This window comes from Osmia bicornis, chromosome 1 (assembly GCF_907164935.1).
Source record: "Osmia bicornis bicornis chromosome 1, iOsmBic2.1, whole genome shotgun sequence".
NCBI classification, from domain to species: Eukaryota; Metazoa; Arthropoda; class Insecta; order Hymenoptera; family Megachilidae; genus Osmia; species Osmia bicornis.
In genome coordinates, this window is record NC_060216.1 from 12,193,842 (window position 1) to 12,219,763 (window position 25,922).

Consider the following 25,922-nt stretch of genomic DNA (forward strand, 5'->3'; position numbering starts at 1 on the left):
GGGATTGCTGGGTTAGAAATCTGTAGGCTGGTTCGGTGAACGATTAGGTGCTCGTTCGTAGACAAGCTCCCACGGATTAAGGGGGTAGGTATCGCCGGTAACAAGATTATCCCGTAGAAGAAGCACGAGCTGCGGTGCGGCGGAGGGTGAACGGGCGGGAGGGAGGGACAGGGGTTCGAACGAGGTGGACTGCCACGAACGAGCGTTGCCGAGAGGGTGGAACCCGCGTGCTCTACTTGAAGCCTTATCCGTCTAGGTGACTGGCGTAGAAACGAACGCTGATCTCGTTACGGGTCTGAAAAACACGCAGGAAAATCCACTCGGAGCGGTGGTCTTGCTCTTGAACAACAAATTCATCTTTGGCAAGGTAGGCCAGGATCGATCCTCAGGAATTTATCCTCGATTCCTTGTCGACGAGACTTTTATTTTCCAACGAGACGATGCAAAGTTTTTCGAAATTTTCATCAGCTTAAGCGTGCCGGTATTTCCAGCGACCGCTTTCATTCCGTGGCTACATAATTTACCCGGAGGGCTCGATTCAGCTTGGAATTCTTCGGCCGGATTAGCGCGCAAGTATTAAAAGGAAATTTTGAGAGAGCGCAAAAAATTTCATTTTCCTTTCCATTTTCTCTGGCTAATCTGATTTAATAGCCGCCTCGTTATCATTTTTTACCCCCATCCTGAACGATGGTTCGTCAGCCATTTCGAGAACGAGCACGCGCCATTACGCGAACGCCTCTTCGACGAATTTTCCGTCGATACGCCTTCCGAAACATCCTTTCTTTCCACGGGAAAGTTCTGTCCTAAACGAGAGTATAAGCTTTCACCCCCGTGACTGAGAAACTTCATATCAGAAGGGTCTTCAGCTGACCTCGAATCGCTATCGAAACTTCCAATCGACCTCTCCCCCAACGACTAAGAATTTGCATGTTGTCGATAACTTTTCTTCTTCGGTGAAAAGAGGCTGTTCCTCCTTTTATGAAACACAGTCTCGGACTCGAGACACTGGCCTTGAGCGTGTTTCGTCGGTCGAAAGAAAAATTTTTGACGCCTTCTTTAAAAGAAACCCTCCTCTGCTTTTATCGGTAGATATACCTGCGCAAGCTTCCCTGGTCTTGTTTCTTTAATATTCCTGTTATTTTGTCTATTCTACGACTCTCGCCTTAACCACTCGACAAAAGTTGGAGAAAAGTTCCTTGTCGTTTTTATTCCTCTCGACCATTTACCAGAAACAAAGATTACAATGAACTATTCTTTCAAGTTTTTCTAGCACAGATAAGAACGTGTTCGATTCACGAAACAGGGATAAAAATGAAATCTGGAACAATTTTTTTTCTCCCGTTACATTCGACTGAGAAGAGGAATTTATTCAACGTTTTCCCGGAGTTTTCACGTTCCATCAGATTATAATTTCATTCAAACCACTGCTCTCGGGATGCAACATCGACGCGACGTTCGTTTTACTCGTCAACGTTTACAGAAAGCCCGTAACACGAGCCACGATGGTCGGAAAATTGAATAAAATCTTTCACACTTTGCAACTGAATTTCGCTCCGGTGAAAATCGCCAGAAAATTACGAAATGCTTTCTGATATGTATGTATGTAAATTCACTCTGGAAGATCTTTGAAATTGTTGCATACTTGGAGAGAAATCTACCACAGAATCTCATTAAATGGAATGTTTATTTAGTCAGTTCTTTGAGCAGAAACTTGTTGAAGTATTTCAGTAATATACAAGGTATCTCAAAGAAGGGTCAAGTGATTTAAGGAATATTTAAACACGCAACGAAACACGTTTCGCGCAGCAGTTTAAAAGCAACATTGCCGTTTTCACGGGTTCTCGCAGTTTGTTGGCTATCGAAAAAGTCGAAGCAGCAGGCAGCGTGAAAGGATAATTATAACGGTCGAAAGAGTCGCTTCGGGGACGCCCACTGGTTTGCCCTTTTCCGATTTTTCCCAACGACAATCAACCAATAAAACTTCGATCGAGTTGTATCTCCGTTCGTAGCTACGAATCGAATGCGTCTGGCAACGAAATAGCTCTCCCATCGTAGACGGGACGATCGAAAACAAGAATTTAATTAACAATTGTACACCTAATTTCCGCGGAATTTCGATTACTTGAATTAACAGACAATCGAACGACGTCGCTTGTTGGATTTCAGTAAACATTGCCGTTGTTGTTGACTACGGTTAACATACTGCATTACCCTCGGGCATGTGTGTACCACGTTAACACATATGTGCATATGTGTGCTTGTACATTCGACCTTCGACGTATACACAGGTGGTGGCCTGGTCTCGTGTAAATACGAAAGGCGTGTGTCGGCCTTAGGCCATTTATAGGTGAGATCGAGAGTGTTACTTCGTCTCTACTTCTCCCTTTATGCCCCCATAACCCCGCCATAATTACGATACTGGCTTAGGCGGCCGTAAAGGCGACGGGGTAAGTAACACGAGCAACAAGGGTGTTTGTATCCGCACGTTGACAAATATCGACGATAAAACCGGCTACGATACGATCCTATAATGCTTTCTGTAGAATCGTGCAATTATCGTCAGCCAGTATCGCTTCATAAATTCATGACACTAACCACCCATGGTTCCTACTCTCCTTACGTTTCCCTCTATACTCTGTCCAATGTAAGAATAACCTTAATACGTTCTTCCCTTTTTTCATACGTGGTGATAATTAATTCCTTATACACCGATATCGCCCCCAATTTGGGCGGTACCGTTGTCAGTAGGAGACCGGTAGGGATAGGGTCGCGACTAATCGTATGCGCCAGATCGGTAGGTATTGGTTGTCGAAAACTAGACAACTTCCAACTCCGGTGTGCTCGACACACCGATCAACGCCAGGGCAATTCGTCAGAATTTGATTATTTTTTCAATCTTTCTCCATGGTCATGTAAAATGGAAAAATATTTAGAGGAAAATTACGAGTGACCGTGGCAGCGCGTTGTATAATCGTCAAGAGCGAAACGTCAGTGATATATCATAAAGCGTGAATTATTAGCGCGGCGACTCTCGAGTCGGTAAATTAACACGCAACGCAGTTATCGTTTTATTGAATTATTCATGCCGGGGAACGATACCGAAGTGCTTTACTCCGCCGGTTGCAACGCGATATTTAATGCAGCAATGTCTTTAACAAATTTACCTGACTGCGTGCGCGTACCTATTCGCCATTCCCTCGAAAGCGCTGTATCGCGTTCACGTAGAACTGTTGAAACTTTCCAGGACCGAAAGAAATACTTATCATTCACTTACGAGTAACGCGATGTCCTTTGATACACGCGACAAGATAGATGATCGTACGAAAGCGTTTGACAGATATTCGAAAGGTTATCGCGATCGAACCTTCGGAAACGTTCCGCTATCCAGATGGGATCTGGGTCGAAACAGCGGGACGAAAGATTAGACAATCGAAGCGAAGAAACGAGTGACGAAAGGAGGGCCTGGATGAAATAAAAGAGCACTTTTCCTTAATGATTCGAAGGCCCGTCCATTAAAATCCTGCTTACTCACCGAGTACCCTGCCATTGTCCTAATTAGTCACGAATTCTTCGAGAACCCCTTGTCCTTTACGCTTCTTTTATTTTTTTTCTTCTCCCCTCTCTCTCTCTCTTTTTTAATCTTTCTCCCTGGGTCTATCTGTCGTCTCTCGGCTGACGTTCGCGAGCCAGGATATCGTGGCCAATTATTTTTTCTTCTTCGTCTAATAGCTCGGGGAGCAAATTGCTAGGAATTAAAGGTACGATAATCCGGATGAACTCGAGTTACTCGAGCGGTCTTGAAGAAACTGAAATGGCTGAAATGTAGCTTTCTTCTTGAGGAATCGCGACACGGAAAGGAGTCGAGTGAGTTGCGTTGATGAGAAGGCGTCGCGAATCAACGAGTTTACCTTCGTTTCGCTTTTCCCTCAGTTATCTCGACGAGATATATATATATACTTTTTTTTATTTCTTTCCTCGTTTTCTCACGGTTTTTACTCCTCGAAACGATGCCGCGCTACGTAACCGTTAAATCCTATCTAAGTCGGCTTTCACCGGTGCATTTTGCTCTCGTAAACCTGTCTATCGTCGCGGTACCGCTTTACGTCTTTATACCTTTATCCCTCTGTGTTGCTTTTCCATCCCGTCAACCGATATTCCACGATGTCGTTAAAGTCCTCCTTGTAACGGCAACTTACGAGATTCCTCCTCGGCTTACGACGGCTGTTACGCCTAAAGGGGAAGCTAACCATCCGCCTATCAAGTATCTTTTAACTATTTTCCTAAATGCATTTACGCGTGTAACGACGCGTTATCACGATATCGAAAGTGATTGTTCGCCATCCCTTATCGTTTCTTTTCCCGGCTCCATTTTTCGTCGGCTCGTTTTATTCGGGACAGGGTAGTGTCTCGTAGAAGAGCAGCAATAACGTGTTCTGGTCGTTACGAGTTCTTTATAACATTCTCCGATTCCTTATACGCGATCTCGACATTCCGTAGGCATATCCTTTGAACACATCGTCTCCTGTGCGAATCGTTCCGTCCGCTCGTTGCAATTCAACTTCGAAAATTTGAAAGATTATAAAACTCAACCGCGGTAACTTCGAGATGATGGTTTCCCCGGAAGATGCAGGATTGTTTTGTTTAAGGAAGAAAATTTCTTCGTCTTTTGAACTTTTAATTAAAGCTACTCGTACAAGAATGTCAGCCAGCTTTTTAAGTGTACCCGTATTAACAGCGCCCTGACCTACGTCAATGAAAAATATTGCACCGGGTCATAATTACGCTCGCCAGGAGGGAGGCTTGAAAGGGTAACTGGAAAGAAAAGCTTAAAAAGCGAAAGAAATACGGGGTACTAACGACGCTTCCTGTGAAAGGTGTCACGAAAATTCGCAAACTTGTGTCCTCCGTCTGGTGACACCTTGGAACAAAACGGCAGTGGTGGTTACCGTGTGACAGCTCGCAGATATTAAATCGCGGAGGAAAGAAAGGCGGAAAAATGGTACGGGCTGCGGTGGTAGACACGAGACTACTGCCGTCATAATTCAGGAGAAACGTTTCACGCATCGGAAGTTCTCAATGCGAAACGTAAATAACTTGTAACGCGATGGTTCCGTATTCAACTTCCGCGAACGTTTACGTTACCCCTTACATTTCAATGTTTTATCGGTACCGCCTTCAATTGCTTCGCGAGGGAACGTATAAAATTTGCAGAAACTCGAAATCGATTTTCCGGCTTGAATATCGCGTTGGATTAACTTCGCGCAACTGTAGAAAAGAAATACGGAATAGTTTTATGCGATTGCTATCGATCCGATACGTTTGGGGATTGCCAGATAAATTCTTGAAGAAATCTTGAGACACCTGCGATTCTATTAGAGGGCTACTTTATAAGTTATTTGAATAAGTTACGGTTGAATTAATAATAAGGGTACCAGCCCGATTCCAATTGCAATGTTTTTAGAACTTTAGTCGAGAAGGAGGAAATGTTTCGAATTATTTGAAAATATCCGCCTCTAAGAACCTTTTACTTCCCACTTCTACTGCGCCAGTGAACATGTTGAAGAAACAAGTAGAAAAAGAAATTATGCTAATGTATCGTTCTAAAAAAGATTGATCGAAAGGTTACTTTAATAGACGCAGCGATAAAAGGATGAAGCATTTATCGCTTTCTTTCCTTGCCTTTTAGACGTTCAATTCTCGGCACTCTTTTTGTTCGTATTCGATAAAAGCGGCGTAAGTCAGCAACGGGGTTAATCGAGGAGAAAAAACGGTTCCGCGATGTCGCGGTTGAAATATTGAAATATCACCGTGGAGAACCGCGAGAACGTTGAACTACATTAATTCGAGCTAATTAATTACCGGCTGGCGGCGGAGCAGTTCGCCGCCTCTTACCGCGCCGTCTCTACTTATCGGAAATAATTAATTGCATCACCGGTAATATCAAGCTACGATGTAACTATTCGCCAGGTCTGGGCCGTCGTATAAAATGTTCAATAATTAATTACCCGCCTCATTAATGTAACTGATTGTTATTTGCTACGTCAGCTGGCCCCTTTCCCTATCGAACTACCGCGTGCGAATGCGTTTTCCCCCGGACCCGTTTCATTTCGAAAATTCGTTTTTAATTGCGCGGAACGAGGCGATACGCGTCCCGGGAATTCTCGGCTGCGTATAAATTCGTCACGTCGCGCGCTTCGGCTACGATTACATTTTTAATTACGCGTGGTTGAACCGGAGAATCGTGTTACCGTCGCGTTATAAGGAAATATGAGGCATAAGTATTCCGGTTGCCACGACTGGCTAGTAGTAAATTATAAAAAAAAACGAAGAAGGAGAAGAAGAAAGAGGGATGGAAGCCCACAGCAGGTTGGAAAAGGGAAAAAGAAAGATCTCGAGATAAATTTACGAGGAAGGCGGCGAGCTCGTAGACAAGTGGCGCGTCCACCTCGTAAAATCTATGCCTCTCTCTTTCTTTCCACCTTTCACAACCCTCCGTCTCCTTTTCATACTTCTCCCTTCTCTTTCTACTTCGTAGTTCTCTCTATTTTCCAGAAGCATAAAGTCCACGGTGGACTAGCGGGGCGCATTTACAACCCCTGGACTCGAAAGGCAAAGTCAGTGTGTGTGCACGTTGATTAACCCCCTTGTAATTCCACCCTCGTAGTTACGTTAACGCCACGTACCACCTCCATCGTCGTGCTTTTTCACCCTCGAAGCGGTGCGTGCACGCCGCAGTTACCGAACAGCTTTTCTCCTTCCCCGCTTCCTCCTCCTCCTCCTCCCTTTCTTCTCCGCTCGCATTAACCGCGCCGATTTTTTACCTTATTTTCCCTCCCTTATACCCCTCAACATTTCCTACCCTTAACGCACGTTATTTCCCGATTCAACGCAACCGATTTTTCACGCGAGAAATCGTTTGATTTCTATTCAAAAATGAAAAATGAACGTCCGCGGTATTTATACGACGACCTTACACGGTTGTTCCGTCTTACGAGTGCCGAGGGGAAACAACTTTCCTGAAACTCGGTCCCATCGCTAATTTCAGTCGCCAGTCTATTAATTAACGAGCACGCTACATTTCACATTTGCATATCGCTCGTATTTTATTCACAACGGGGCCAGCTCGCGCGATACCGTGGCAATTTCAGGAGCGCGCATAATTCTCCATAATGTGAGAAGTTCGTTTTTCTCGCAAACACCGTTAAAACTGACTTACGCATACCTCGGATGATTATCGTCCAACCTATTTTCGTACTCTGACCCGATTATACCATCACCCTCAAATTAACGAACGCTGAAAAAATTGCTGTTAATTCGCAAAACGACGCTTTTTTTTCATTTCTCAATTCACCCTGAAAATTCTTTAATCGACGCGTGTTTGCGAACGCGCTCAACGTTCTTTGCTTATTTTTCACGAGCGTGTTCGAGCGTCAGATGCGTCCGTTTGGAAAACATTTTTTTATCAAAAAAGCGAAACGAACCGGCGTTCTATCGCTCGAAGGAACGATATTTTATCGTTGCCCGTGGGCATGGAAGGAGCCTCAACACCGCATAACCATCGATCGAACGAAACGAATAAGCGTTCCGTGACTCAGCCAGGAGAAAACTCGACGCTTTCGTTGCCTCTTATTGGCGGCTGGCGGACAGCCAGCAAATCTTCTCTGCAATTTCTTTGCCAGACCCAGCCAAAGACACAAAGTCCGTAAGTCAATTATAAGGTGGGAAATGGAAGGGCTAGCAATAACCGAGAGGAACGGTATAAAAGAAACGCTAGATTCGTGACGTAGTTACTGAACATTCCCGAGGGATTCTTGTACCGGGAAGCATTGTCTTCGAGAGATCTCTTTTTTGAAACATCGCATCTCCGCTGACCGATAGTAAATCGTGGAAAACCGATCGCCAATCAAACGTATCGGTCTTACGTGTTCGAGGGCCTTTTATAAGTCCACGCTATTTTCCTTCGGGTATTACCTCTCGATATATGAAACCTTCTTATTTAAAAATTAATACACCTAACTTTGGTCGAAGCATAGTTTTGTAGGTCTGGGTCACGATTCATTGGATTACTCTGTTCGAGGATTGGGTCGACACAACTCGTACGTCATTAAATTACTCGTGCATTATATATCGCTTCTTGGCTTTCATACCGAAGGAGAATATCGCATAGTCAATATTCTAGTACCTACCAGTAAAATGCGGACATCAAATTGTTGTGTAACTGTACGAAAAATTGAAGATCGTCTGGAATGTTTGAAAATTGAAATGGTCGTAAGGAAGATAGCCTTCGATGGCATAAAATTTTCAGTCTTTTCGTTCGATCTTTACACGCTTCGTGTTAAAATGAACATAGAACGTAGGTGAAACTTTTCGACCCTGGTTCCATCGATTGCGAGCTAACAGAAACGTCCATCGAAATATCAGGAAGCTGCTTTTGGCTGGAAAGTCTTGCTTCTACTGGCTATTCGCCAACGATACGTTTCGACGATTTTCTGGATCGCCCGAACTCAACGAGAGCCTTCTTCGCGGCCGTTAACGGTAAAAGCCAACGTGAAAAGCAGGCTGGATCAATTAAAAGACTGGAAAGAGCAATTTACGAGAATGAGAGAAAGAGAAAGAAATAGGTTAGCATGGAAAAGCTTCGGGAAGGAGGGTTGCAAGGCCGAACAACTAAACGACCAGCAGCTAATATCGCGAGAAATACTGTTATTGCCTCTAATATTTCGCGAGAAGTTCCAGCACCGAAACCAGCCTTGGAAAATCTCCTTATACCGTTCCAACATTTCCCCCCGTTCCATGGCAAAAGGTTTGCGAACGATACCGTCCACATCGCACCTCGTTCCACCCTTAATGCGTTGCTTCCCGTTTTCCCAACGGGAAAACAGACAATTCTCTCCAGATTAAACAGAATGGAAACACAACGGCGTAGGAAAATTGTGTTATATCCTCCGACAGATTTTTACTAACTTTATTAACCAATGAGTGCACTCTTCTTCCTGCTAATTTATCGTCTGACGAATCGGGGTATCATTTTGAATTATTTATTCTTCTGTGCAGAAACTTATTTCTGGGAGTTTAAAGTAATTTTTAATTCAGTTAAGTAATTTCTCTTCTTATGCAGCAAAAAGAAATTCTACGTAGTATTAATATCTATTATATTAATTTGGCAAGGTAAAAGTGGAAAGTTTTAATTGGAAAATGAAACGATCGTATCTCGAATAATTGTAATTATATCGCGCCGATATTATGTGTACTGCAGCGTTTAATGTGTTAATGCGATCGAATAATTTTAAATAACATTGATATTACATTAATTTCTCGAGGTAGCAAATGGGAATCTAAATTGAAAAATTAAACAATTGCATTGCTGAATAATTGCAATTACTATTTCCTGCTATTTGCACTCGTTTAATATTATACTGCTGAACAGAATAAAATCTCGAATTAAACCATTTTTATTAACAATATGGTGTACCAGACAGGAACAATTTTCACTAGGAGAAACAATGTTTAAATATAAAATGTTTGAAGTTTTCTCGGCTTAGATTATCAAAGTTAACTCTCTTTGGGGCTTCCAGGTTTAAACCGTGTCTACTTTGAGAATTTTCCCAATGTTTCGCTCTGATGAAACCGACTGCAATGCTGACGAAAGCTCGGGAAAATCCTCAAAGTAGACACGGCTTGAACTCGGAAACCTCAAACAACGTTAGCATGTTAATAAATTGTTAAAGTTCATCTTTCGATGTAAGCCAATTCGAGCAGCGTTTCTTTCATTTCAAACATTTCAAAGAGAATCATTGATACAGGATCTTTCAAAATACATAGGGCGTCATCTGTGAATAAAACTGAAAGACGATTCTGCTTTCTTTTCATTTTGAAAAATGAAATATGTACAGGGTAGTAGTAAGGGAGTATTCAAAATTGATTTTCGCGACGAGAAGTCTCGTACAGGAAAATTTTATTCCATATTTTTGGCTTATTTTCTTACGTAAAGTTCGCACGTGTAGCACCAGTTACACGATATCCTTCCATATATTTTCGAACGGGTTCTTGTCAAGCCAGTTCGAATCTTCGCAACGACCCAGTATTCCAGCGTTTCGAAGCTGTTCTTAACTTACTTTTTCCAATAAACGTGTTCTCGTTTCCGTAATACTTTCGACGTTCTCCGCGACGCTCGCTAAGGCGATATTTTTACGCGCGCCAGTTCCACCGCGACGTTCCCTCGCTGCTTTCTGCTTTTTTTGGTCAACAACCAATATCACGGCGGATACCCGTTATTGCCGTTAATATTTCCCGAGAAGTTCCAGCACCAAATGGTACCTGACTGTCTTGGAAAATCTTCTTACAACTGATTTTTCACGGATGGCTAGAATTCTTCAAGCTTCTATTAGAAATTATTTGTATCTTCATTTTCAAATATTTTACATTTTTCCTCCACTTCTCTAATCAAGAAGTTTCTCCCTCGACCACTTTCAGCCAATTTTTCCTTTAAGGTCTCGAGGCACACCGTAAACCGTACAATTTACGCAAAACGCATGCCGCTCGATGGACGCTTAAAAAGCAGGAGTAAAGCGTGCATTTTACGCCACCCTCGAAGTTAGCCGCCCTTATGAAAAACGATAGCAGAGCCACCCCTTTCGTTTCGATAGACACCGTAGCCTCGCAGCTGTCGTGGTCGTTTACTTTCCGGAACAATTGAATTACCATCCCGTTGGCGCGTGTATAGACACCGTGCAACACCACTGTCAGAACTTAACAACGATACGCGTTTAATACGTAACGCGACACCGTGTTAAAGTAGCGTGTACGACGGGATAATCAAAGCGTCGTGTACCGGTCTGCTGTAATCCGAGATAGTTTCTTACTCGATGCAACGTACTGCACGATTTTCCTGTATAATCCTATAATCCGCCGGCTCCGCAGTCTATTACGTTCTCTTTACATAATCTATATACGAACCCGGGATCGGCCGGGTACAGGGAATAAGTTGGTTCGTGCGTTCCGACCGGCATAATAAACAAGTCTGTGTACGTGTACGAAACGCGTTACAGGCCGGGTTTATACGGTCGTTCGTGGAACGACTGCACTTTCGAAACGACAGAAATTATTTCACGAAATTGATCTTGCTACGGTTGAGTATCAAGGAAACAGGATAAGTCTAGCAAAACGAGAGGAACCGAGTCAATAAAAACGACGCGTCGTAAACGTAACACCGTTGGAAAAACTCGTGGCTGGTACCGTAGTTAAATGGATTAGTCCTGGATGCCATTCCGCCCCTATCGGGCTGAGAGAAGGACGACGATTGCGTTGGGTAAAAATTTCACCAGGAACCGGTTGCAATATCGGTTTTACGGGTGCGCGGTAAAAAGCGAAAGATGCGTCTAAGCCGGTCGTACGAGGCGTACGTGCTTCTTGACGGGCGTGAAGGGGTTAAGGCACGTGAGAAAGCTTGTATCAGGGATCGAAAACACCTTTTCTCGTAATATCCAGCTTGTTCCATCGAGTACCACGGAAATTGACTTATGAATGGACCTTCGACGACAAATATTTGCCGTAGTTGATCGAGTTATAAACGAAACCGAATTCACTAAAGGAACTAAGCTAACAATATCGAGGAGAATAATGAGCGAAAAAGTCGAAGGGGGAAAACGACGCGACGGCCGAGATGAGGTAGAAGCGCACGGCTAGCTAATACACGACACGAGAAAAGTACTAGGGGATTTCGCGACATGAAAAGTTAAAGGCGAGTTGATTTATGGCACGAGGGTCTTAGGTGAAAAACGGCGATCGAAAGCACGACCAGAAACGTCCGGGCTGCTAGCTTTGCCGCTCTTACGAAACGGCTCGTTCTCGTGCCGCTTTAAGTACATGTGCCAACACGATTCGCCGTGAACCGAGCACGATCTGAAAATGGAGAATCACGACCACGAAGCTCGATAAAGCTCTCAGATTGCGTTTCAAGCACGAAACCATTTTGTTTTGGGAATTGTAATCGAGCCTTGTTTCGCTATTATTTTTTTTTAATACAATAATTAAGCAAGAAACGGTTAGAGTCGCGTTAAAATATCGAGAGTAACGGTGGGTCGTAGATGGGACAATTCAGGGAAACGTGCTGGTCGTCGCGAGGATCCCCTGGAGGAAGTCTTCGACATACTTTGGAAACGAGTTGCCGAAAGTTGGCAAGCCTCGTTGGCCGAAATCGGGCCGCGTGGAATTACGAGTGGTAGTTGGTAGCCGAGAGGGATCGCCTCGCCGGCGAGCAAGGAAAAAAATGATGACCAAACTTGGGTTATTACCGGGGCACCGAGTTTAATCTAAATGCGAATCTAACGAGGACGAAGCTCGTCCGTGTGACGGTGTACACTCGAAACTGGTCGACAATGGTACTTCTCAACCTGTACAAGCTCAACTTTCTATGCGTCGTCGTTCACCCTCCACTCGCTTTCTGTCTCGTCGTTAACGTGTACAATCGTTTCTCATTTTACCCTGCGACCTTTTCAACTTTCCAGACTACATATCTTTTGATCGAATTAATAATCCGAACATTAGCGGCAAAGTTGTCCGACTTGTCGTTTAAACAGGATCGAAGAAATCGATGTTTCTTAATTAATTATTTCTTCGTCGGATGCTTTCGATGGAATTCGCGATGCAGAGGGTTATCGTTAATTATGCGTGCCGCGGTCCGTCCTTGAGATATCGATTCGCAACTAAGAGTACTTCGAACGGTTTCAAGATGGCGGTGACGGGAACGAAGCAGGCCAGAAGACGTAGCCAAATTAGATTATCCCCGTCCTGGATTCAAGAATATCTCTTCTCTCACTGTTTTCCTCGTTCTTAAGGAAGCACGGATTTCTGAACTACCTCGAAACCTAGTCGAATGCACTGCTCTCTGCATATATTTGCATAATTCGTCTTAATAGCGATCGGGAGTAATCCTTAAAAAGCTCTCTTCCTTCTGTCCGCTTTGCTTGATCCGAAGAAAAGCCAGTTTGCTTTAAATAAAATCTCTTCTGCCTGATGGGAAACTGAGTGCTCTAATGGGAGAATTAGTAGGTTGTATAGAAAAAAATGTTCATCATCAGCGGTCGTCGTCTGCTGACACTGTCATCGAGCGATCTTAATTCGAGGGAAATCGGTTTGGCCAATCGGAATTATCTGGCACGCGGAATCCAGGCGAAACAACGCCTGAGACAAGGGAGCCATTTAGATCGATAGCCAGTGCTGGCGTTACCACGACGTATGGCTTTGCGCCAGGACTCGGTCACTCGTGTTTTGTTGCAATCTTTTTCCGTCAGACCTCCTCTCACACGTTCACGCCCGCTTCACGTACACTTTTCTAAGCCCCTTTTTCCCTGGCCGCAGCATCCGGCGGTGCCGAACAACCAGCGTTTCGTGGCTATTTTTACGAACCACCCTCGAATCGAACCGGTGACGAAGCACCTGTCGTCGTCACGAGGGAAGCCGTTTTGTCAAAGCCCTCTCGACAGCCTCTCTATTGAATTCCCGCCGCCACCGCCGAAATTCCTTGCCCAAGGGCTTTTCCTAACCCTGTGTCACCGCTCGCTTTCCGAAACACCAGATACCTCGCCTCGATGCCCAACGACATATCCACTTGGTCTCCTTCGTTGATCACAATGTTTCCTAGGAGATTGGATTCCCAATTTATTTCTTGCCTCTTAACTGGTTTTAAAATTCTTTCACATTTGACGAACAAAATTGCACTCTTTTTATTTATTTATTTATTCATTACTAAATGAGATTAACCCTTTAATACCTTTTATTTCAATTTAACGAAAACATATATACTATTCGACACTATCTGACAATGAATTTGAAGAGTCGAGAGGTAAGGATCCCGGTATGTAGACAGGAAGCGAGGATGCGCGAGCGCGTCTGACTAAGCGCCGAGGGTTTTCACTTAAACGTAGAAGCGCGAACGCGAGCGCCGCGGTTAAAGTACCGTTGGTGGTTTATGGCTCGTGTAAAGTAGAGACGCCCAATGAATATGAATAAGTGTCCGCGTAATTCGCGGGGAGTGTATTTACGAGACGGCGTCAGGTGTCTCTCGTTCCTTCCTGCGTTTAACCGTTTTAGCTTTCAGTTTCCTCGCGGTTTCCTGTCGCCACGTCGCGTCGCGTCGCGGCTACTTTACCCGATTGCTGTTTGCTGATGCGTTAACGAAGAGTAAATGCTTTCAGCACCAAGGACGGCATTGCTCGATTCTTTGCAAATTGCCCGGCTGGAAAAATACGCGATATATGTTTTCTAAACTTCGTTCCATTGACTTTTGATAAATCATGGAACGGTTGTACGTGAGTCATCGAGAAGCGAGGGTCAAGCGATCCGTCGTCTATCGATCGCAATTACCCGGTAATAATACCACGCTTGGGGTGCAATTTTCTTTCCAAGTGGTAGTGTCAGGCTGGATAAGGTGGCGATAAGCGAACAAGCACGCGTCGCGACCTTCTAATCTAACAGAAGACTTTATTGGTCCACTCGTAGCGAATGTTGGACGGTATCGAGAAGCCAGATAACAGCGTGGGGGTGTGTGGAAGGGGCGGTGGATGTTGACGAGGTCTGGCAGTGAGGCAAAGAGGGTGGGGAGGTTAGTCGGAGGCGGGTATGGCGCGGCTAATAGCGTTTAAGGGTTGCGTGCGGCGCCGTAGGTGAACGGCGCCAGGACGTCTAAGCGTCGACCAGACGACCGTTTGCAAACTATGCGTCGTTCCGTCGTATTCCTTGTTTCTGAATGTATTCGAGAAAAAGTAGGCGTAAGCGTCCCATTCGACGGAGCCAATCTACCTAACCGTTCAACTTGCCTCGGGATACGCCATTGCCAGCGCAATCGCCCTCCAACGAGATCGTTCGTAGCTTGTTTGACGAAAATGAACCAAGGGGATAAAGAGGAAGCTCTTGTTCCCTGATTCCTATTATTTCTTTTTTTTCTTTTTTTTTTTTCGATATTCTCTCTTTCGTGTCGATTCGCGATCCTTTCGTTGTCCATTGAACGGATTTCGATGGCCATTGAAAGGTTTCGATTGTTGCGTTCTGTCGCTTCGAATATTTTGATTGTTTTTTGTTAACAAGTGAAGTATGTTTGAGTATAGAATCAGGAATGGATAAAATTCAATTTAATCAAGTTACATAGTTAGAGTATCGTTTGGAGACTGGAATGGTCTCTTTTCGGTTTGGTTACATGGAAAAAAAGGTAACGAGGAGAATCGACGATTCTGGGTGGAATGGAAATTGACGGGGGGTGAAACGGGGTAGCGTAAATGGGTGACGGGGGAAAAGTAGCGTCAGACACCATTACCTGAAAAATCTTGACCTTTTCGAAGGGCCGCCAACATTTTCGGCTGGCTGTAAAACTTAACGATCGCTTTTGAAATTGCCCCGGCCTTTTTTCGCCGTAACGAGACACGGTACTTGCTTCTTCGCACCCCATTCTCTATGGTCTCCCGTGCGAGAGACATTTAAGACCGTAACTCCATTGTTATGGGGGTAAAGGGAAAAGCTGAAGTGCGAGAGGTAGAGCCCGGGTAACAGCATCGAGTCCCCCCACGCTTCGGGCATAATCGCAAGACTGGGCTCGAATAAACGTTGAATTCCGTGAAAGGGTGACCATGGGGCGCGAGAATCACTTTATTCCACGGCCCATGAAGAATCTTATCGCGGTGAACCGTGAACAGAAAGAATGGAACGCAGAATGCAAAAGGACTCGAATCCCGGTTATTTTCTATTATGTGCCATGAAATAATAACGCCTTTAGAAATAACCATTCTGTGACCATCGAGAGACGTACAGTATTGTTTATTAGATTTCATTATTGAAAAACAGTTCTTGAATTGAAAAACTTGATAATAATTTTAAATTATCATCCCCGAGCATTGACCTTAAAGAAAAATTGATTCGCACTGTGTCTAGAAAATGACAGTCTTGTTGGAGAGTCTTGAGAATACTCGACGGACACGGCCAATCGTCTCCGGTACTTATGAGATACGTGACCCCTGCAGTTCCGAATGGCTAAGGAACGTGGCAAAAGAGGTTGCTCCGCGTCCATGAAAGTTAATATTCCATGGAAAGGACTTACGTAAGGACGTCGAGAGGAAGGAGAGGGGGAATCAAGGGGGAAAAAAAGAAAGGTGCTCGCCGGTGGTAAAGAGCCCCTTCACCCCTTAGACTTCACCTAGACTCTCGACCGAGGAATCGATAGGGTGACTCATCGAGGGGCGGTGACGAAGTTCTCTCCCTCCTTTCTATTCTCCGTCCTCCTTCTTCAACCTTCCCACGCCCTTCTCCTTCTCTCTTCCATCCTCTTGCTTCCGGTTCTAACGCCGAAAGCGTGTCCAAACTTTAAAACTCCCTGTTCAGGCGTCGTTTCTACCCTTCTTCTTCTTCTTTCGCGAAGACTTCTCCTGTTTGCTAGTGAAATAACGAAATGCACTCGGAGGCTTTGCGATTCCTCGTTCGTGGAATTCGCTGACTCGGTCGTTCCTCGAAAAGTTGCGTCCTTCTAAAAAGGACGCTCCGCTTCCGTCCGTTTTCTTGCCCCAAGTCATCTCATCCGCACTGCAGTCTTCCAGTAACGACGAATAAAGTTCCCTACCTTCGAAGGACAGTCTCGTTTGAATCGGTGCTACCTTGGTAATGCTTAAAACGATTCTTTCTACTTTCTCGTTCCTTCTTATCTTCAGAAACTTGGTTACAGACAGACGCGTTAACAACCAGACGACACTCTTTACTTTTCTCTTGCATTTCGTTCATCCTATATGTAATATAATTCATTAAACAGTTGATTCGTATCGTGATATTGCTTTTGAAATTGCTATTGTTTCGAACGCATCAAGATTTCAAATAACGGTATCGGAAAGAAATAACAATATCGGAGGGAAATATTACTTCGAATAGCTATTTCTTATTTTAATTTCAAATGGAACTACCTCCACGAGAAATAACGAGATCCGTTCGAGAAGGGTGCAGCAGCTGCAATCGCATCCACCTATAACGAGCATGCGGCAAAACGACCAGTCGCCAGCCAATTTGACGCACAGGGATGACCCACCCTCGTGTTGCTGAGTCATCCTACGTCCTTCCTGAATTAAGGAAATCTTTGAAATCGACGAGATACCAGCGTACAAGTTAAACGTTTTTCCAAACGTTTTTCCCAGCTATCTAAAATAATTAATTACCCAGAGATTACAGGCTGGATTTACCTTATTGAAATATCGACGAAAGGCAGGTTAATGGAATCTAAACGAGCGTATACCGTCATCGCGAACAATCCCAAGGATCTTCTTCTTCTTTTGCTCCGGTTTTTCGTCGCATTTTCTTGCCAACGACAGGCATCCGAAACTCTGTCTCGAACTTCCGGCTGCTTCTTTGCGCGAAAACTTTGAAGCTTCCTCTTCGAGCTTCTTTCGTACGAAATAACAAGATGTACTTGAAAAGCTTGCAACACGAGCAAAATTTTATAAGACTATTAATTAAATCGTTCGAAAATGAAAAAAGAAAGTCAAATCTTTGGCTATCTAGTCCCCTTAACCAGAGCATGGGTCAATTTATCGCCCCATGGTCGAGAGCCACCCTTCTGCTGATTCATTCGATCTTTCCCCGTCGAATAATCGTCGAAGGTTCGCCGAATTTCAGGATAATTATGACCTCGAGTCGGTGGACGAATTAACGAGCTCGGTGAATCCGTCGAACGCGAGAAATCGTTGGACGCGACGGTTCGTGAAATCGTCGACGGACAAGATCCTCGGCGGATCGAGTATCCGAGAGAAGGAGGGCTTTCGTTACCCTTTTGTTCGGAAAACGGGCGTACGAACTCGAGTCGCGTCAGTCGATGGTCGGCAAAAGTGGCAGAGGGTCGCGACAAACGTCGAATTAGCCGTCAAAGGGTCGCGGAAACAAGTTTCATTCGCTCCGATTCGATCGACTAATTACCTCTGCTTCTCGATGGCTCCATTGTTTCCTGGGACCCGTGTAAAAAGTGCGCGCTTCCGCTTTCGCGAACGGAATGATTCGTGAATTAAAAAAAAAAAGAAAAAAGGGAACTAACGATGGTCTCGTTACACCTAACGCTATTTCGTTTGACACTATGCGAGGCTTCCGGGTGTAAGCCGTGTCCAATAAGAAAACATTCTCAATATCTCTCCAACATTACCGGTGCGTCCTTCGACCCCTGATGAAGACTCGAGGCTTACACCCAGAAGCCTCAAACAACGTTAAGATAACAGCATTAAGTGTAGCAGTGTTACGCGCGAATTTAATCCGCTGTACGCTGAATCTATCGGAAAACGTGTTCGTAAATATGAAATCTATACACGGGTGGAGAGGAAATCGTTGTTTGCCGAACGAATCGAATCGAAGTCAAATTACCGCGTCCCTTTGACCGAAAGAAGCTCGACTTGTCGAAGAACAGAGCTTTAAAGCTCGCGGTTGAATCAATACCGGGAACAGGAGAGAGATAGGTAGAGGCGAGAAGAGATAGGAGTGTCAAGGATAGAAGACAGAAAGGAAGAAAGGAAGGAAGGGACAAAGGAGGCCAAGGAGATTCGTCTTAGACACCCACACATAACACACCCATACGTTATTGGGCGCTGTTCTCTATGTACACAAGCGTGCATTTACACCTTCTACGTGGCGATATCGTGTCGATAAGTATACGAAGCCTCGCCGCGACGTTTCGCGATTATCGAACGAGATCTTTTACCAAAATGACCGACCTCGCGTCAGCATGGACGCGTTCTGTCGATTTCTGTACAACGTATTCCTAGCCACTGTGGTGTTGGTCAGGAGCATCAGTGAGTAGATCACAAGAGCATTTAATAATCCTGGGTGTTCTCTTTCACTAGAACGCTTGAACCTCATTTTCTCTACGCTTCTTAACTTTCAACCTCTTACGATCGGCCGGTCAATGTTTTTAATCCTCTTATACTCGGCAAGAGTCCCGCTTTAGACTTCAGAGGATTCTCCAGGCTGTCTCTGCTGACGAGGTCGTCTACGCGATAGATTCGTCCACGTATTCGTCTTGTTTCGCCTTTAACTTCGCTTGGTCTGATTTATTTTTCACGTCGGAATGATCGATCTTAGAGACGCTGCTTTCGTAATATCTAGAAACGAGTACAATTCCATACCGAACGGCACCTATCGATCCCTAGGTTGTTCCTCGCGTACTTGAATCTTTTTTTTCCAAACAATATACAGAGTTATCTCTCGAGAGCCTCGTTTCTGCTGTTTCACGCTTCGCTCGACACAGTCGACTGTACTCACTCCAGTCTGCTCTTGGCAAAACCTTGACCTCTGCTTCTCGTATCACACGAAAGTATCTCATTCTCTGTCTTTTATTCAACAATTTGCAGCACGCGCGAACACGTCGCATGCTATGCAAAAGTAATAACTCCTTCGAGGGTCGTACGCAGCTTCGAGTACCTTTCGTTCGCACAGAAGTACGATAAAATTTGTTTAAAAGGTGCCCAATGATGTAATTACTCTTCAATTACAATAATTTTCGCTTGCGTCTTTTACAACTTCCATTAATTTAAACAGTCGAACAAATATTTAAATCGTACGTTTTATTGTGTTTTCCAGAAAACGGTCTGCTCTCCTTCGAGAATCCCAACTACCACCTGGATCCAGCCCGACTGGACGACGCTTTGAACAGCAACGAGAACGGCAGTTCTCTGTACGATGAATTGTATCAGGAATTGGTCGGAAACGGTGGTAGAAGCGGCGAAGTGACCGGCGGCGACAGCGGGGGTGGCGGCGGTACGAGGGTGCAGGCACGCAGAACTTACGCGACGTTGGATTTGGGCAGTATGGGGGTGGACGTCAGCCAAGGTCCTCTCACACAGGATTCCGTGACGGACGATGCGGCTGACAACACTGACAACCATAACCTAGGGTGAGTCGGAACGTTCATTTTTGACATTGGTTATTAAACGGATCACGTTGTCGCGTAGCCGGTCTTTCCGCGAAATGAACGACGTGACTGCGATTCGATTCTTGGCTCTGCTACATCGGATAACCTTTCCTCGAGGTCTACGGCTATATACATCCGATACGCGACTCGAATAACGTACGATTACAATTTGATTCGTGGAAGCGGATAATTCAGGTTAGACGGAATCGAGCAACCATGTGCAGTTTTCATGATCTTGCGAATCTTACGATTTATAAGATAATTCAGATAGAATCTGAACAACAATACGCATCAGGTTTGAAATGAAAAATATCCGCGATTTATATTCGTCCACGTAATCATCTTCCATTTTCTATCCAAGATATTTTGATGCTTTTGCTTTTAAACATGAGCCAAGGCAATCGATAGAATTCCACCCCGAATTTTCTTTATCCAACCGGTAGGAATATCCTGGAATATCTCCTCTCCGAGCCGCGTAAGCGTGGAACGAGCGAGAAAATCGAAGAACGAATCCACCCCCGATCGTCCTCGTTCTACTGTAATATAAGGTCCTGCCGCGTAGAGCCGTTGATAAAACTTCCAGCCGGACTTCATCGGGCCACCGCATAAAATTTCAATAAATCCGAACCCGTGAAAAGGGACTCGGACAGAAGGAACGAATGGGCCAATGCTACATGCCAGTTCGAACTTATTCCCGACTGTTACAAGGGCTCAGCGGGGCCCCTGGTTATTTGTTCGATCGAAAATTCTCCATTTCTAGTTCCGACACTCTCATCGATGCCCTTCTGTCTCTCCGAACCCGTTATCGAACTCTGATAAACGTTCCCTTCTAATTTTTACATTTTCATACTGGATGTCAGATATTTTTCGACTTCGATCGTAATTCGAAAATTTTCTCTACGACGTATAAAATCACGCGGAATAAATTTGCGAACGAACTTGTTTTTCAACGTCGGAAGAAAAGTTTGATCGAACGTTCCTCGTTCGTCGGGGAATCAAGACTTTTCTACGAAAGGAAAATAAAGCAAGTCTAACGGAGGATGGAACAACTTCAGAGAACGATTCAAAGTTACACGAGTTTCGCCGCTGATTGTTCAACGGGCCGGAATTTTCCCTGCTACTTCGTGTACTCCCCTTTGATTCACGCGGCGCGTTAAGTTCCTTCATCTGGAGAGGATCTTTTGTCGACGATGCTTGGAATTACCGAAATCCCATCCCGGCTCGTTAATCTCCCAAACGAGATCTTCGAAACGTTCTATTCGATAGGCTGGCATCGTTTACGTCTCTTTCGAATCTACCTTATTAATTAACCTTTAATTTTATATTCCTTATTATTTCGATATATAAAAATTAAACGAACGATCTTTTCCTCTTCCCCTTTTCTCGTCGATTCACGCTGGCAATTAATTTATTTCCTTCAAATAATTGTCTGAATCAGGCTTGGTTTAACGAGACGGAAAGAGAATCGTATCTCTAGTACATTTGATCGAGATACACGTTAATGGACAGCCGCGGTGCCGTGAACTTCTTCCCAGCAGGATAATAAACTGCTCTCTTCTCATCGTCCCTCCTTTTCTGCCTCGTCCTTTTTTCTCACCGTCCGGAAATCCGGGCGAGCATAAAAATGCAATTAAGGAAACGCCTGGCGTCTGGCACTGAGGGCTGCATACTTCTTCTCCTCGTGAAAGGTGGCTTCTTCTTGCCCGTTCCTCCTCAACCCATCCACCTCACCCTTCGTTACCTCTTCTTTGCCTTTCATTTCCTTTGGTCTCCACCGAAATTCAGTTCACCGTGCCTCTGGTCGGTTAAATGGCCGCAGACTCGACGAACAGAATAGATAAAACACCGTCGTGATAGCGAGGGATGAAGCATCGACCTCGAGCAATTAGTATCCCGAAAGGTTTCACCGTGAAAGGGTTCAATGGACGATCGATGAAAGGCGTTCTTTAATCGTCCCCGTTATTTTAACGTCGTTAATTATGAACAGGTTTCTCATTGATCACCTGTGGAATATGAAATTCATTGTTTTCTACCGGTAGCAGTTTCTAAAGCGTCTACACGGTAGATACCGATCTCTCTCTGTTCGTCGTGTTGCAGCAAGTTAACGAACCCATCAACGAACGACAATCCGTTGCACTTGATCGAATTTTCCGGTCGAGGCAGAGTGGAAAAGCGAATTTCCGTGCCTGCAGGCCGCTCGCTTTCATCGACGCTGTAACGTTAACTTCGTTTAAGCGTTGATGCGCCTGAAATGTACGCAACGTTATGTTATCAGGCACTCGACGTGCCTCACTAATTTCATGGTGTTCCATGCTAGGCTGCGTCGTAACCGCGCTTCTGGAATATCGGTAACCTAATAGCACGCTCGATTATTCGGCAATCGGTTCAGGTAATCGCGGTATGTTCGAATCTTTTCGGGAAAACTTGGCTATTTAAACTTCGTCTCTGACGTTCGAGTCGGGTGATCGGTGTACCTCGATATCAGACGTTTGAAACCTTAGACTTAAAGGGTCTGAAGCTGAAGGAATCATCTCAGTTTCTTAAGGAGATTCCTTTTCGAAGTTTAGCGAAGTAAACGGATCGACAGACTTCAGGAATAGAGTCCGCTATTTGATATCCCGTAGTATCTCCAGTTTCGCGTGGGGATTTGTAGGGCAATAGCTTTACTCTAAATAATTACCCCTTCGAGTGTTCGCGTTTTAACGCTGCAGAATCTTTTTCTTTGGAATATTCGAATTTAGAAGATAATTAATCGCTGGAGGACTCGTGATGTCGATGTAATTTTGAGAATCAAGCCACTTTGTCGAGTGCAGAGAAAGAGAATTCGAGCTGAACGAAGAGAGAAGAGAAGACAGATCTCCACACGAGACGTCCTGATATTTCGTTTCATTCTCCGTCCCTTGGTTGGATATTAGACGATAAGCTCCCGAGGAAGGAGGATCGAGGGACGGCTGAGCAATGATCGTCCGGGTCAGAGATTGAACTCAATCTAAACTTGCGACAAACTTTGCTCGTACTCTGCGCTATCTCTCAAACTTCTGTCGAATCTCACCGCCTACAACCGTTAACCTTGTTCCGGTCCGAAAGTGTAAGAATGTAATTCACGAAGGAGACGCAACAAGAGCTGAAAACTCCCTTAGCTTCGTAAGACAAGAGATACGTGTTTCGTGTCTGAAGGAGAAATTTCCTCGAACGATCAAAGCAGAGATCAACGGTCCAACTTGGAAGACGTCGGTGGTATCAATTAGCGATCATTCGTCTTTGATATCCGTCTCGTGGGCTTCCCGAAGATCTTCTTTAACGAGCTCGTTTCTCCCTTGGCAAGAAGAGACAGACATCCATGAAACTCGAGTCAGTCGTCGATGCACGCGTACTTGAAACCAGAGTAAATCTTGTTCGAACATTGACTGGACGAGCTGGTGATAATTTTCAGCTAAACCGAAGGGGTGGATCATCGCACAAAGTCATAAAATTCAGCTTTGAGTGAAAAGCAAGCGAGTGTCAGCTGACGCGTTGCTGTTTTCATTTGATCCTTCGAGGATTAATATGTCCGCATTATTCTTCGTCCAACGAAAACTGGCTCAACTGTGGCGGCCGCAGTAGTAACGACAAGAACAGGCCAGACAGAGATAGATTAATGCAATCCGCATCAATCTCCATCGGAGTTGAAGGGCCGTCTTCCTCCCAGGAAGCCATCAGCATCGCCGTTCCTATTCACTTACTGCTATTCATCGTTATTATGCATCATGCTGTTCTTGTTTTTTCCAAGTGATCATCTCGTCGTGCTTCCAAGAGAGTTAGCAAATGGACCGATTATTTACGAGTCGATTTCTCTCCTAGTAATTGAATTTTTATCAGGCATCCTTAACGTCACTGGTATTCTCACAGTTTTTCAATCCCTATGTTTGCCAAAGTTACTACCCTGTTTATCAGATACCATTTACCCCGCCTGTATTGCATTCCTTTCTGTAAAAATCCTTTATACGCGATGGCACAGAAAAGTGTCACGTGTAATCCTCCCTTAATTTCGCGCCTGCGAAAGATTACCATTACCGCGTATGCGCCAGGATCCTCGCCTCGCTTCCGGGGCAGCCTTTCATTTTTATTATCCTGCCGTTATATTATGCGGTAATATATATGCGCGGTGACACCAAACCGGCGAGTGCTTTTCAAGGGCAAACCACACGAGGCCATTGAATAGCGCGGTATAATCGCAGCGTTTGCACAAAGGCATGGTAACAGGATGTCTTCGCCTCCTGATAAAGTCCTCCCAAGACTCGGGCCATTCAGGAAGCGTAAACTCATAAGGAACGACGCGAACCTCTATTCGAGGTTGGCTGCGAATTGCGGGTCATCTTGTACAATATCGACCCCTCCTCTATCAGCTCGTTCGTTTCATCCCTCCATCCCTGTTTCGTCTTACCGTTCGCTTCTTATCTGCCGGCATCCTGTCGACAATACGTCCCTGGAACATTAACGGCCTCCAGCGATCCCGTATTATCCTCGTTATATTTTATATCGACTTCGAAACACCGCGATATCTTCTGTGCTTTGGAAGAAAAGAAAAGTAAGGGGGAAATTTTCGGACGTTTCACGGGCGCAAGCCTCTCGTAGCGACGTTGTAAGTCACCTCGGCAACACCCTCCGGAGCACTCGAAAGCCGAAAGGCACACAGCCGTGAGGAGGAACGAACCATTTTCGAGGGTTTTGTATGGAGAAAAAAGAGAGAGAAAAGAGGGTTGTAAGGGAGGGATAGGAGTGGCGGAACTCGCACCTCGCAAGGATAGGTATCTTAACGATCGTGTCTGAGGCGGGATACATTGGGCGTGAAATAAGGCGCCTTTGTTAGGGCAGCTTTTCTTTAGAGCCACCTCAAACCACCCCCTTTTCCGACACTCAAAGCATTCGCCTTTAGTTTTCTACGCTGGCACCCTCGCAACCGCAACCGCTGTCAGGATCACCGAAGAGGGTTAGCCGTCTCTGACACTCCATAGTTTAGCCACGCTCGTTCTCTGGCTACTAGATGGAAAAGGAGCCGCGGAAAACTACTTCCTCGTGCCGACCGCACCGGATACCGTTCACCCTGCTTTCCCTGAGAGTTCGTGAAACCGAGAAACTAGCAGTTTGCGTGTTTGCCCGTCTCGAATTTTCTTACACCCTTTCGTTACCGTTTCCTTCCGCTCGTTTTTCACGCAGCTTAAAATATTTTCCCCGGTGATCTCGGAAAATACCTCGTTGTCTTAACCTTGAACCGAAATCCAGCGGATGATAGACGGGTGATATCGTATGCACTCCGTACGCTCGTCACAGTATCTTCAAGCCTGTCACGTCTCGCCCTTCCCGGTATACGGGGTGAAAATTTATGATAGGCTGCCACCGGGCGTCCTCGCGTCCCTCTAATCCCTTTACCTGCAACGCACGCCTCGCTTTCTTTATTTCTCTGCTCCTGAAAATTTCGTCTCGCTGATGTCATCGATCACGCGTCGACGTGCAACCCGATCGGAATAGAGATTGCCGAAAAGCTGGGTCGAAGATAAACTAGATTACCCCAAGTAATCTTATTCTATGACGCGTCTGTCACTTTTTTCTCCAACCAGAATCAGTGGTATTGTTCTATCGTGCTTTGTCTTCCTTCTATCCTTTCGTCTCAGAAACGAATATCATCTTAATTAAACTAGGAACATTTACTCGAGGAACCTTTAATGTATTAAACTCAAAGCATAAGGTTCCCTAACGAGTTCTCCCAGTGGTTTCAGGAGCGTCGGTCAATGCATAGTCAGACGTGTAGAACGTTCAGCGCAAGCAACTACCGAGACCCTTGTTAATAAGTTACCAACTTCGTGGTTCAGTTGAATATTATTATAGGTATATCAGTTATCAGTAATTAACGGCTATTTTCAAAAGAAATGATTTTCACCCTTGACTTTACACCTGCGACCACCTTGTCATTCCTGAAATTAATAATTTTAATAATTACATAAATGCAGCCAAAGGCAACGAACAG

At 44.9% G+C, this 25,922-nt stretch overlaps 1 protein-coding gene across 7 annotated transcripts in view; it reads left to right on the forward strand.

The window, feature by feature from the left end:
* The window catches only part of LOC114876408 (protein Fe65 homolog), a 114,193-nt gene that overhangs the window by 48,939 nt on the left and 39,332 nt on the right, over positions 1 to 25,922 (forward strand). For all 7 annotated transcript variants that reach the window (XM_029187858.2, XM_029187856.2, XM_029187861.2 and 4 more), the window contains one exon: positions 19,588 to 19,900. In XM_029187858.2, coding sequence (XP_029043691.2) covers positions 19,588 to 19,900 — 313 coding nt within the window. The remainder of the gene's footprint in view (positions 1 to 19,587; positions 19,901 to 25,922) is intronic.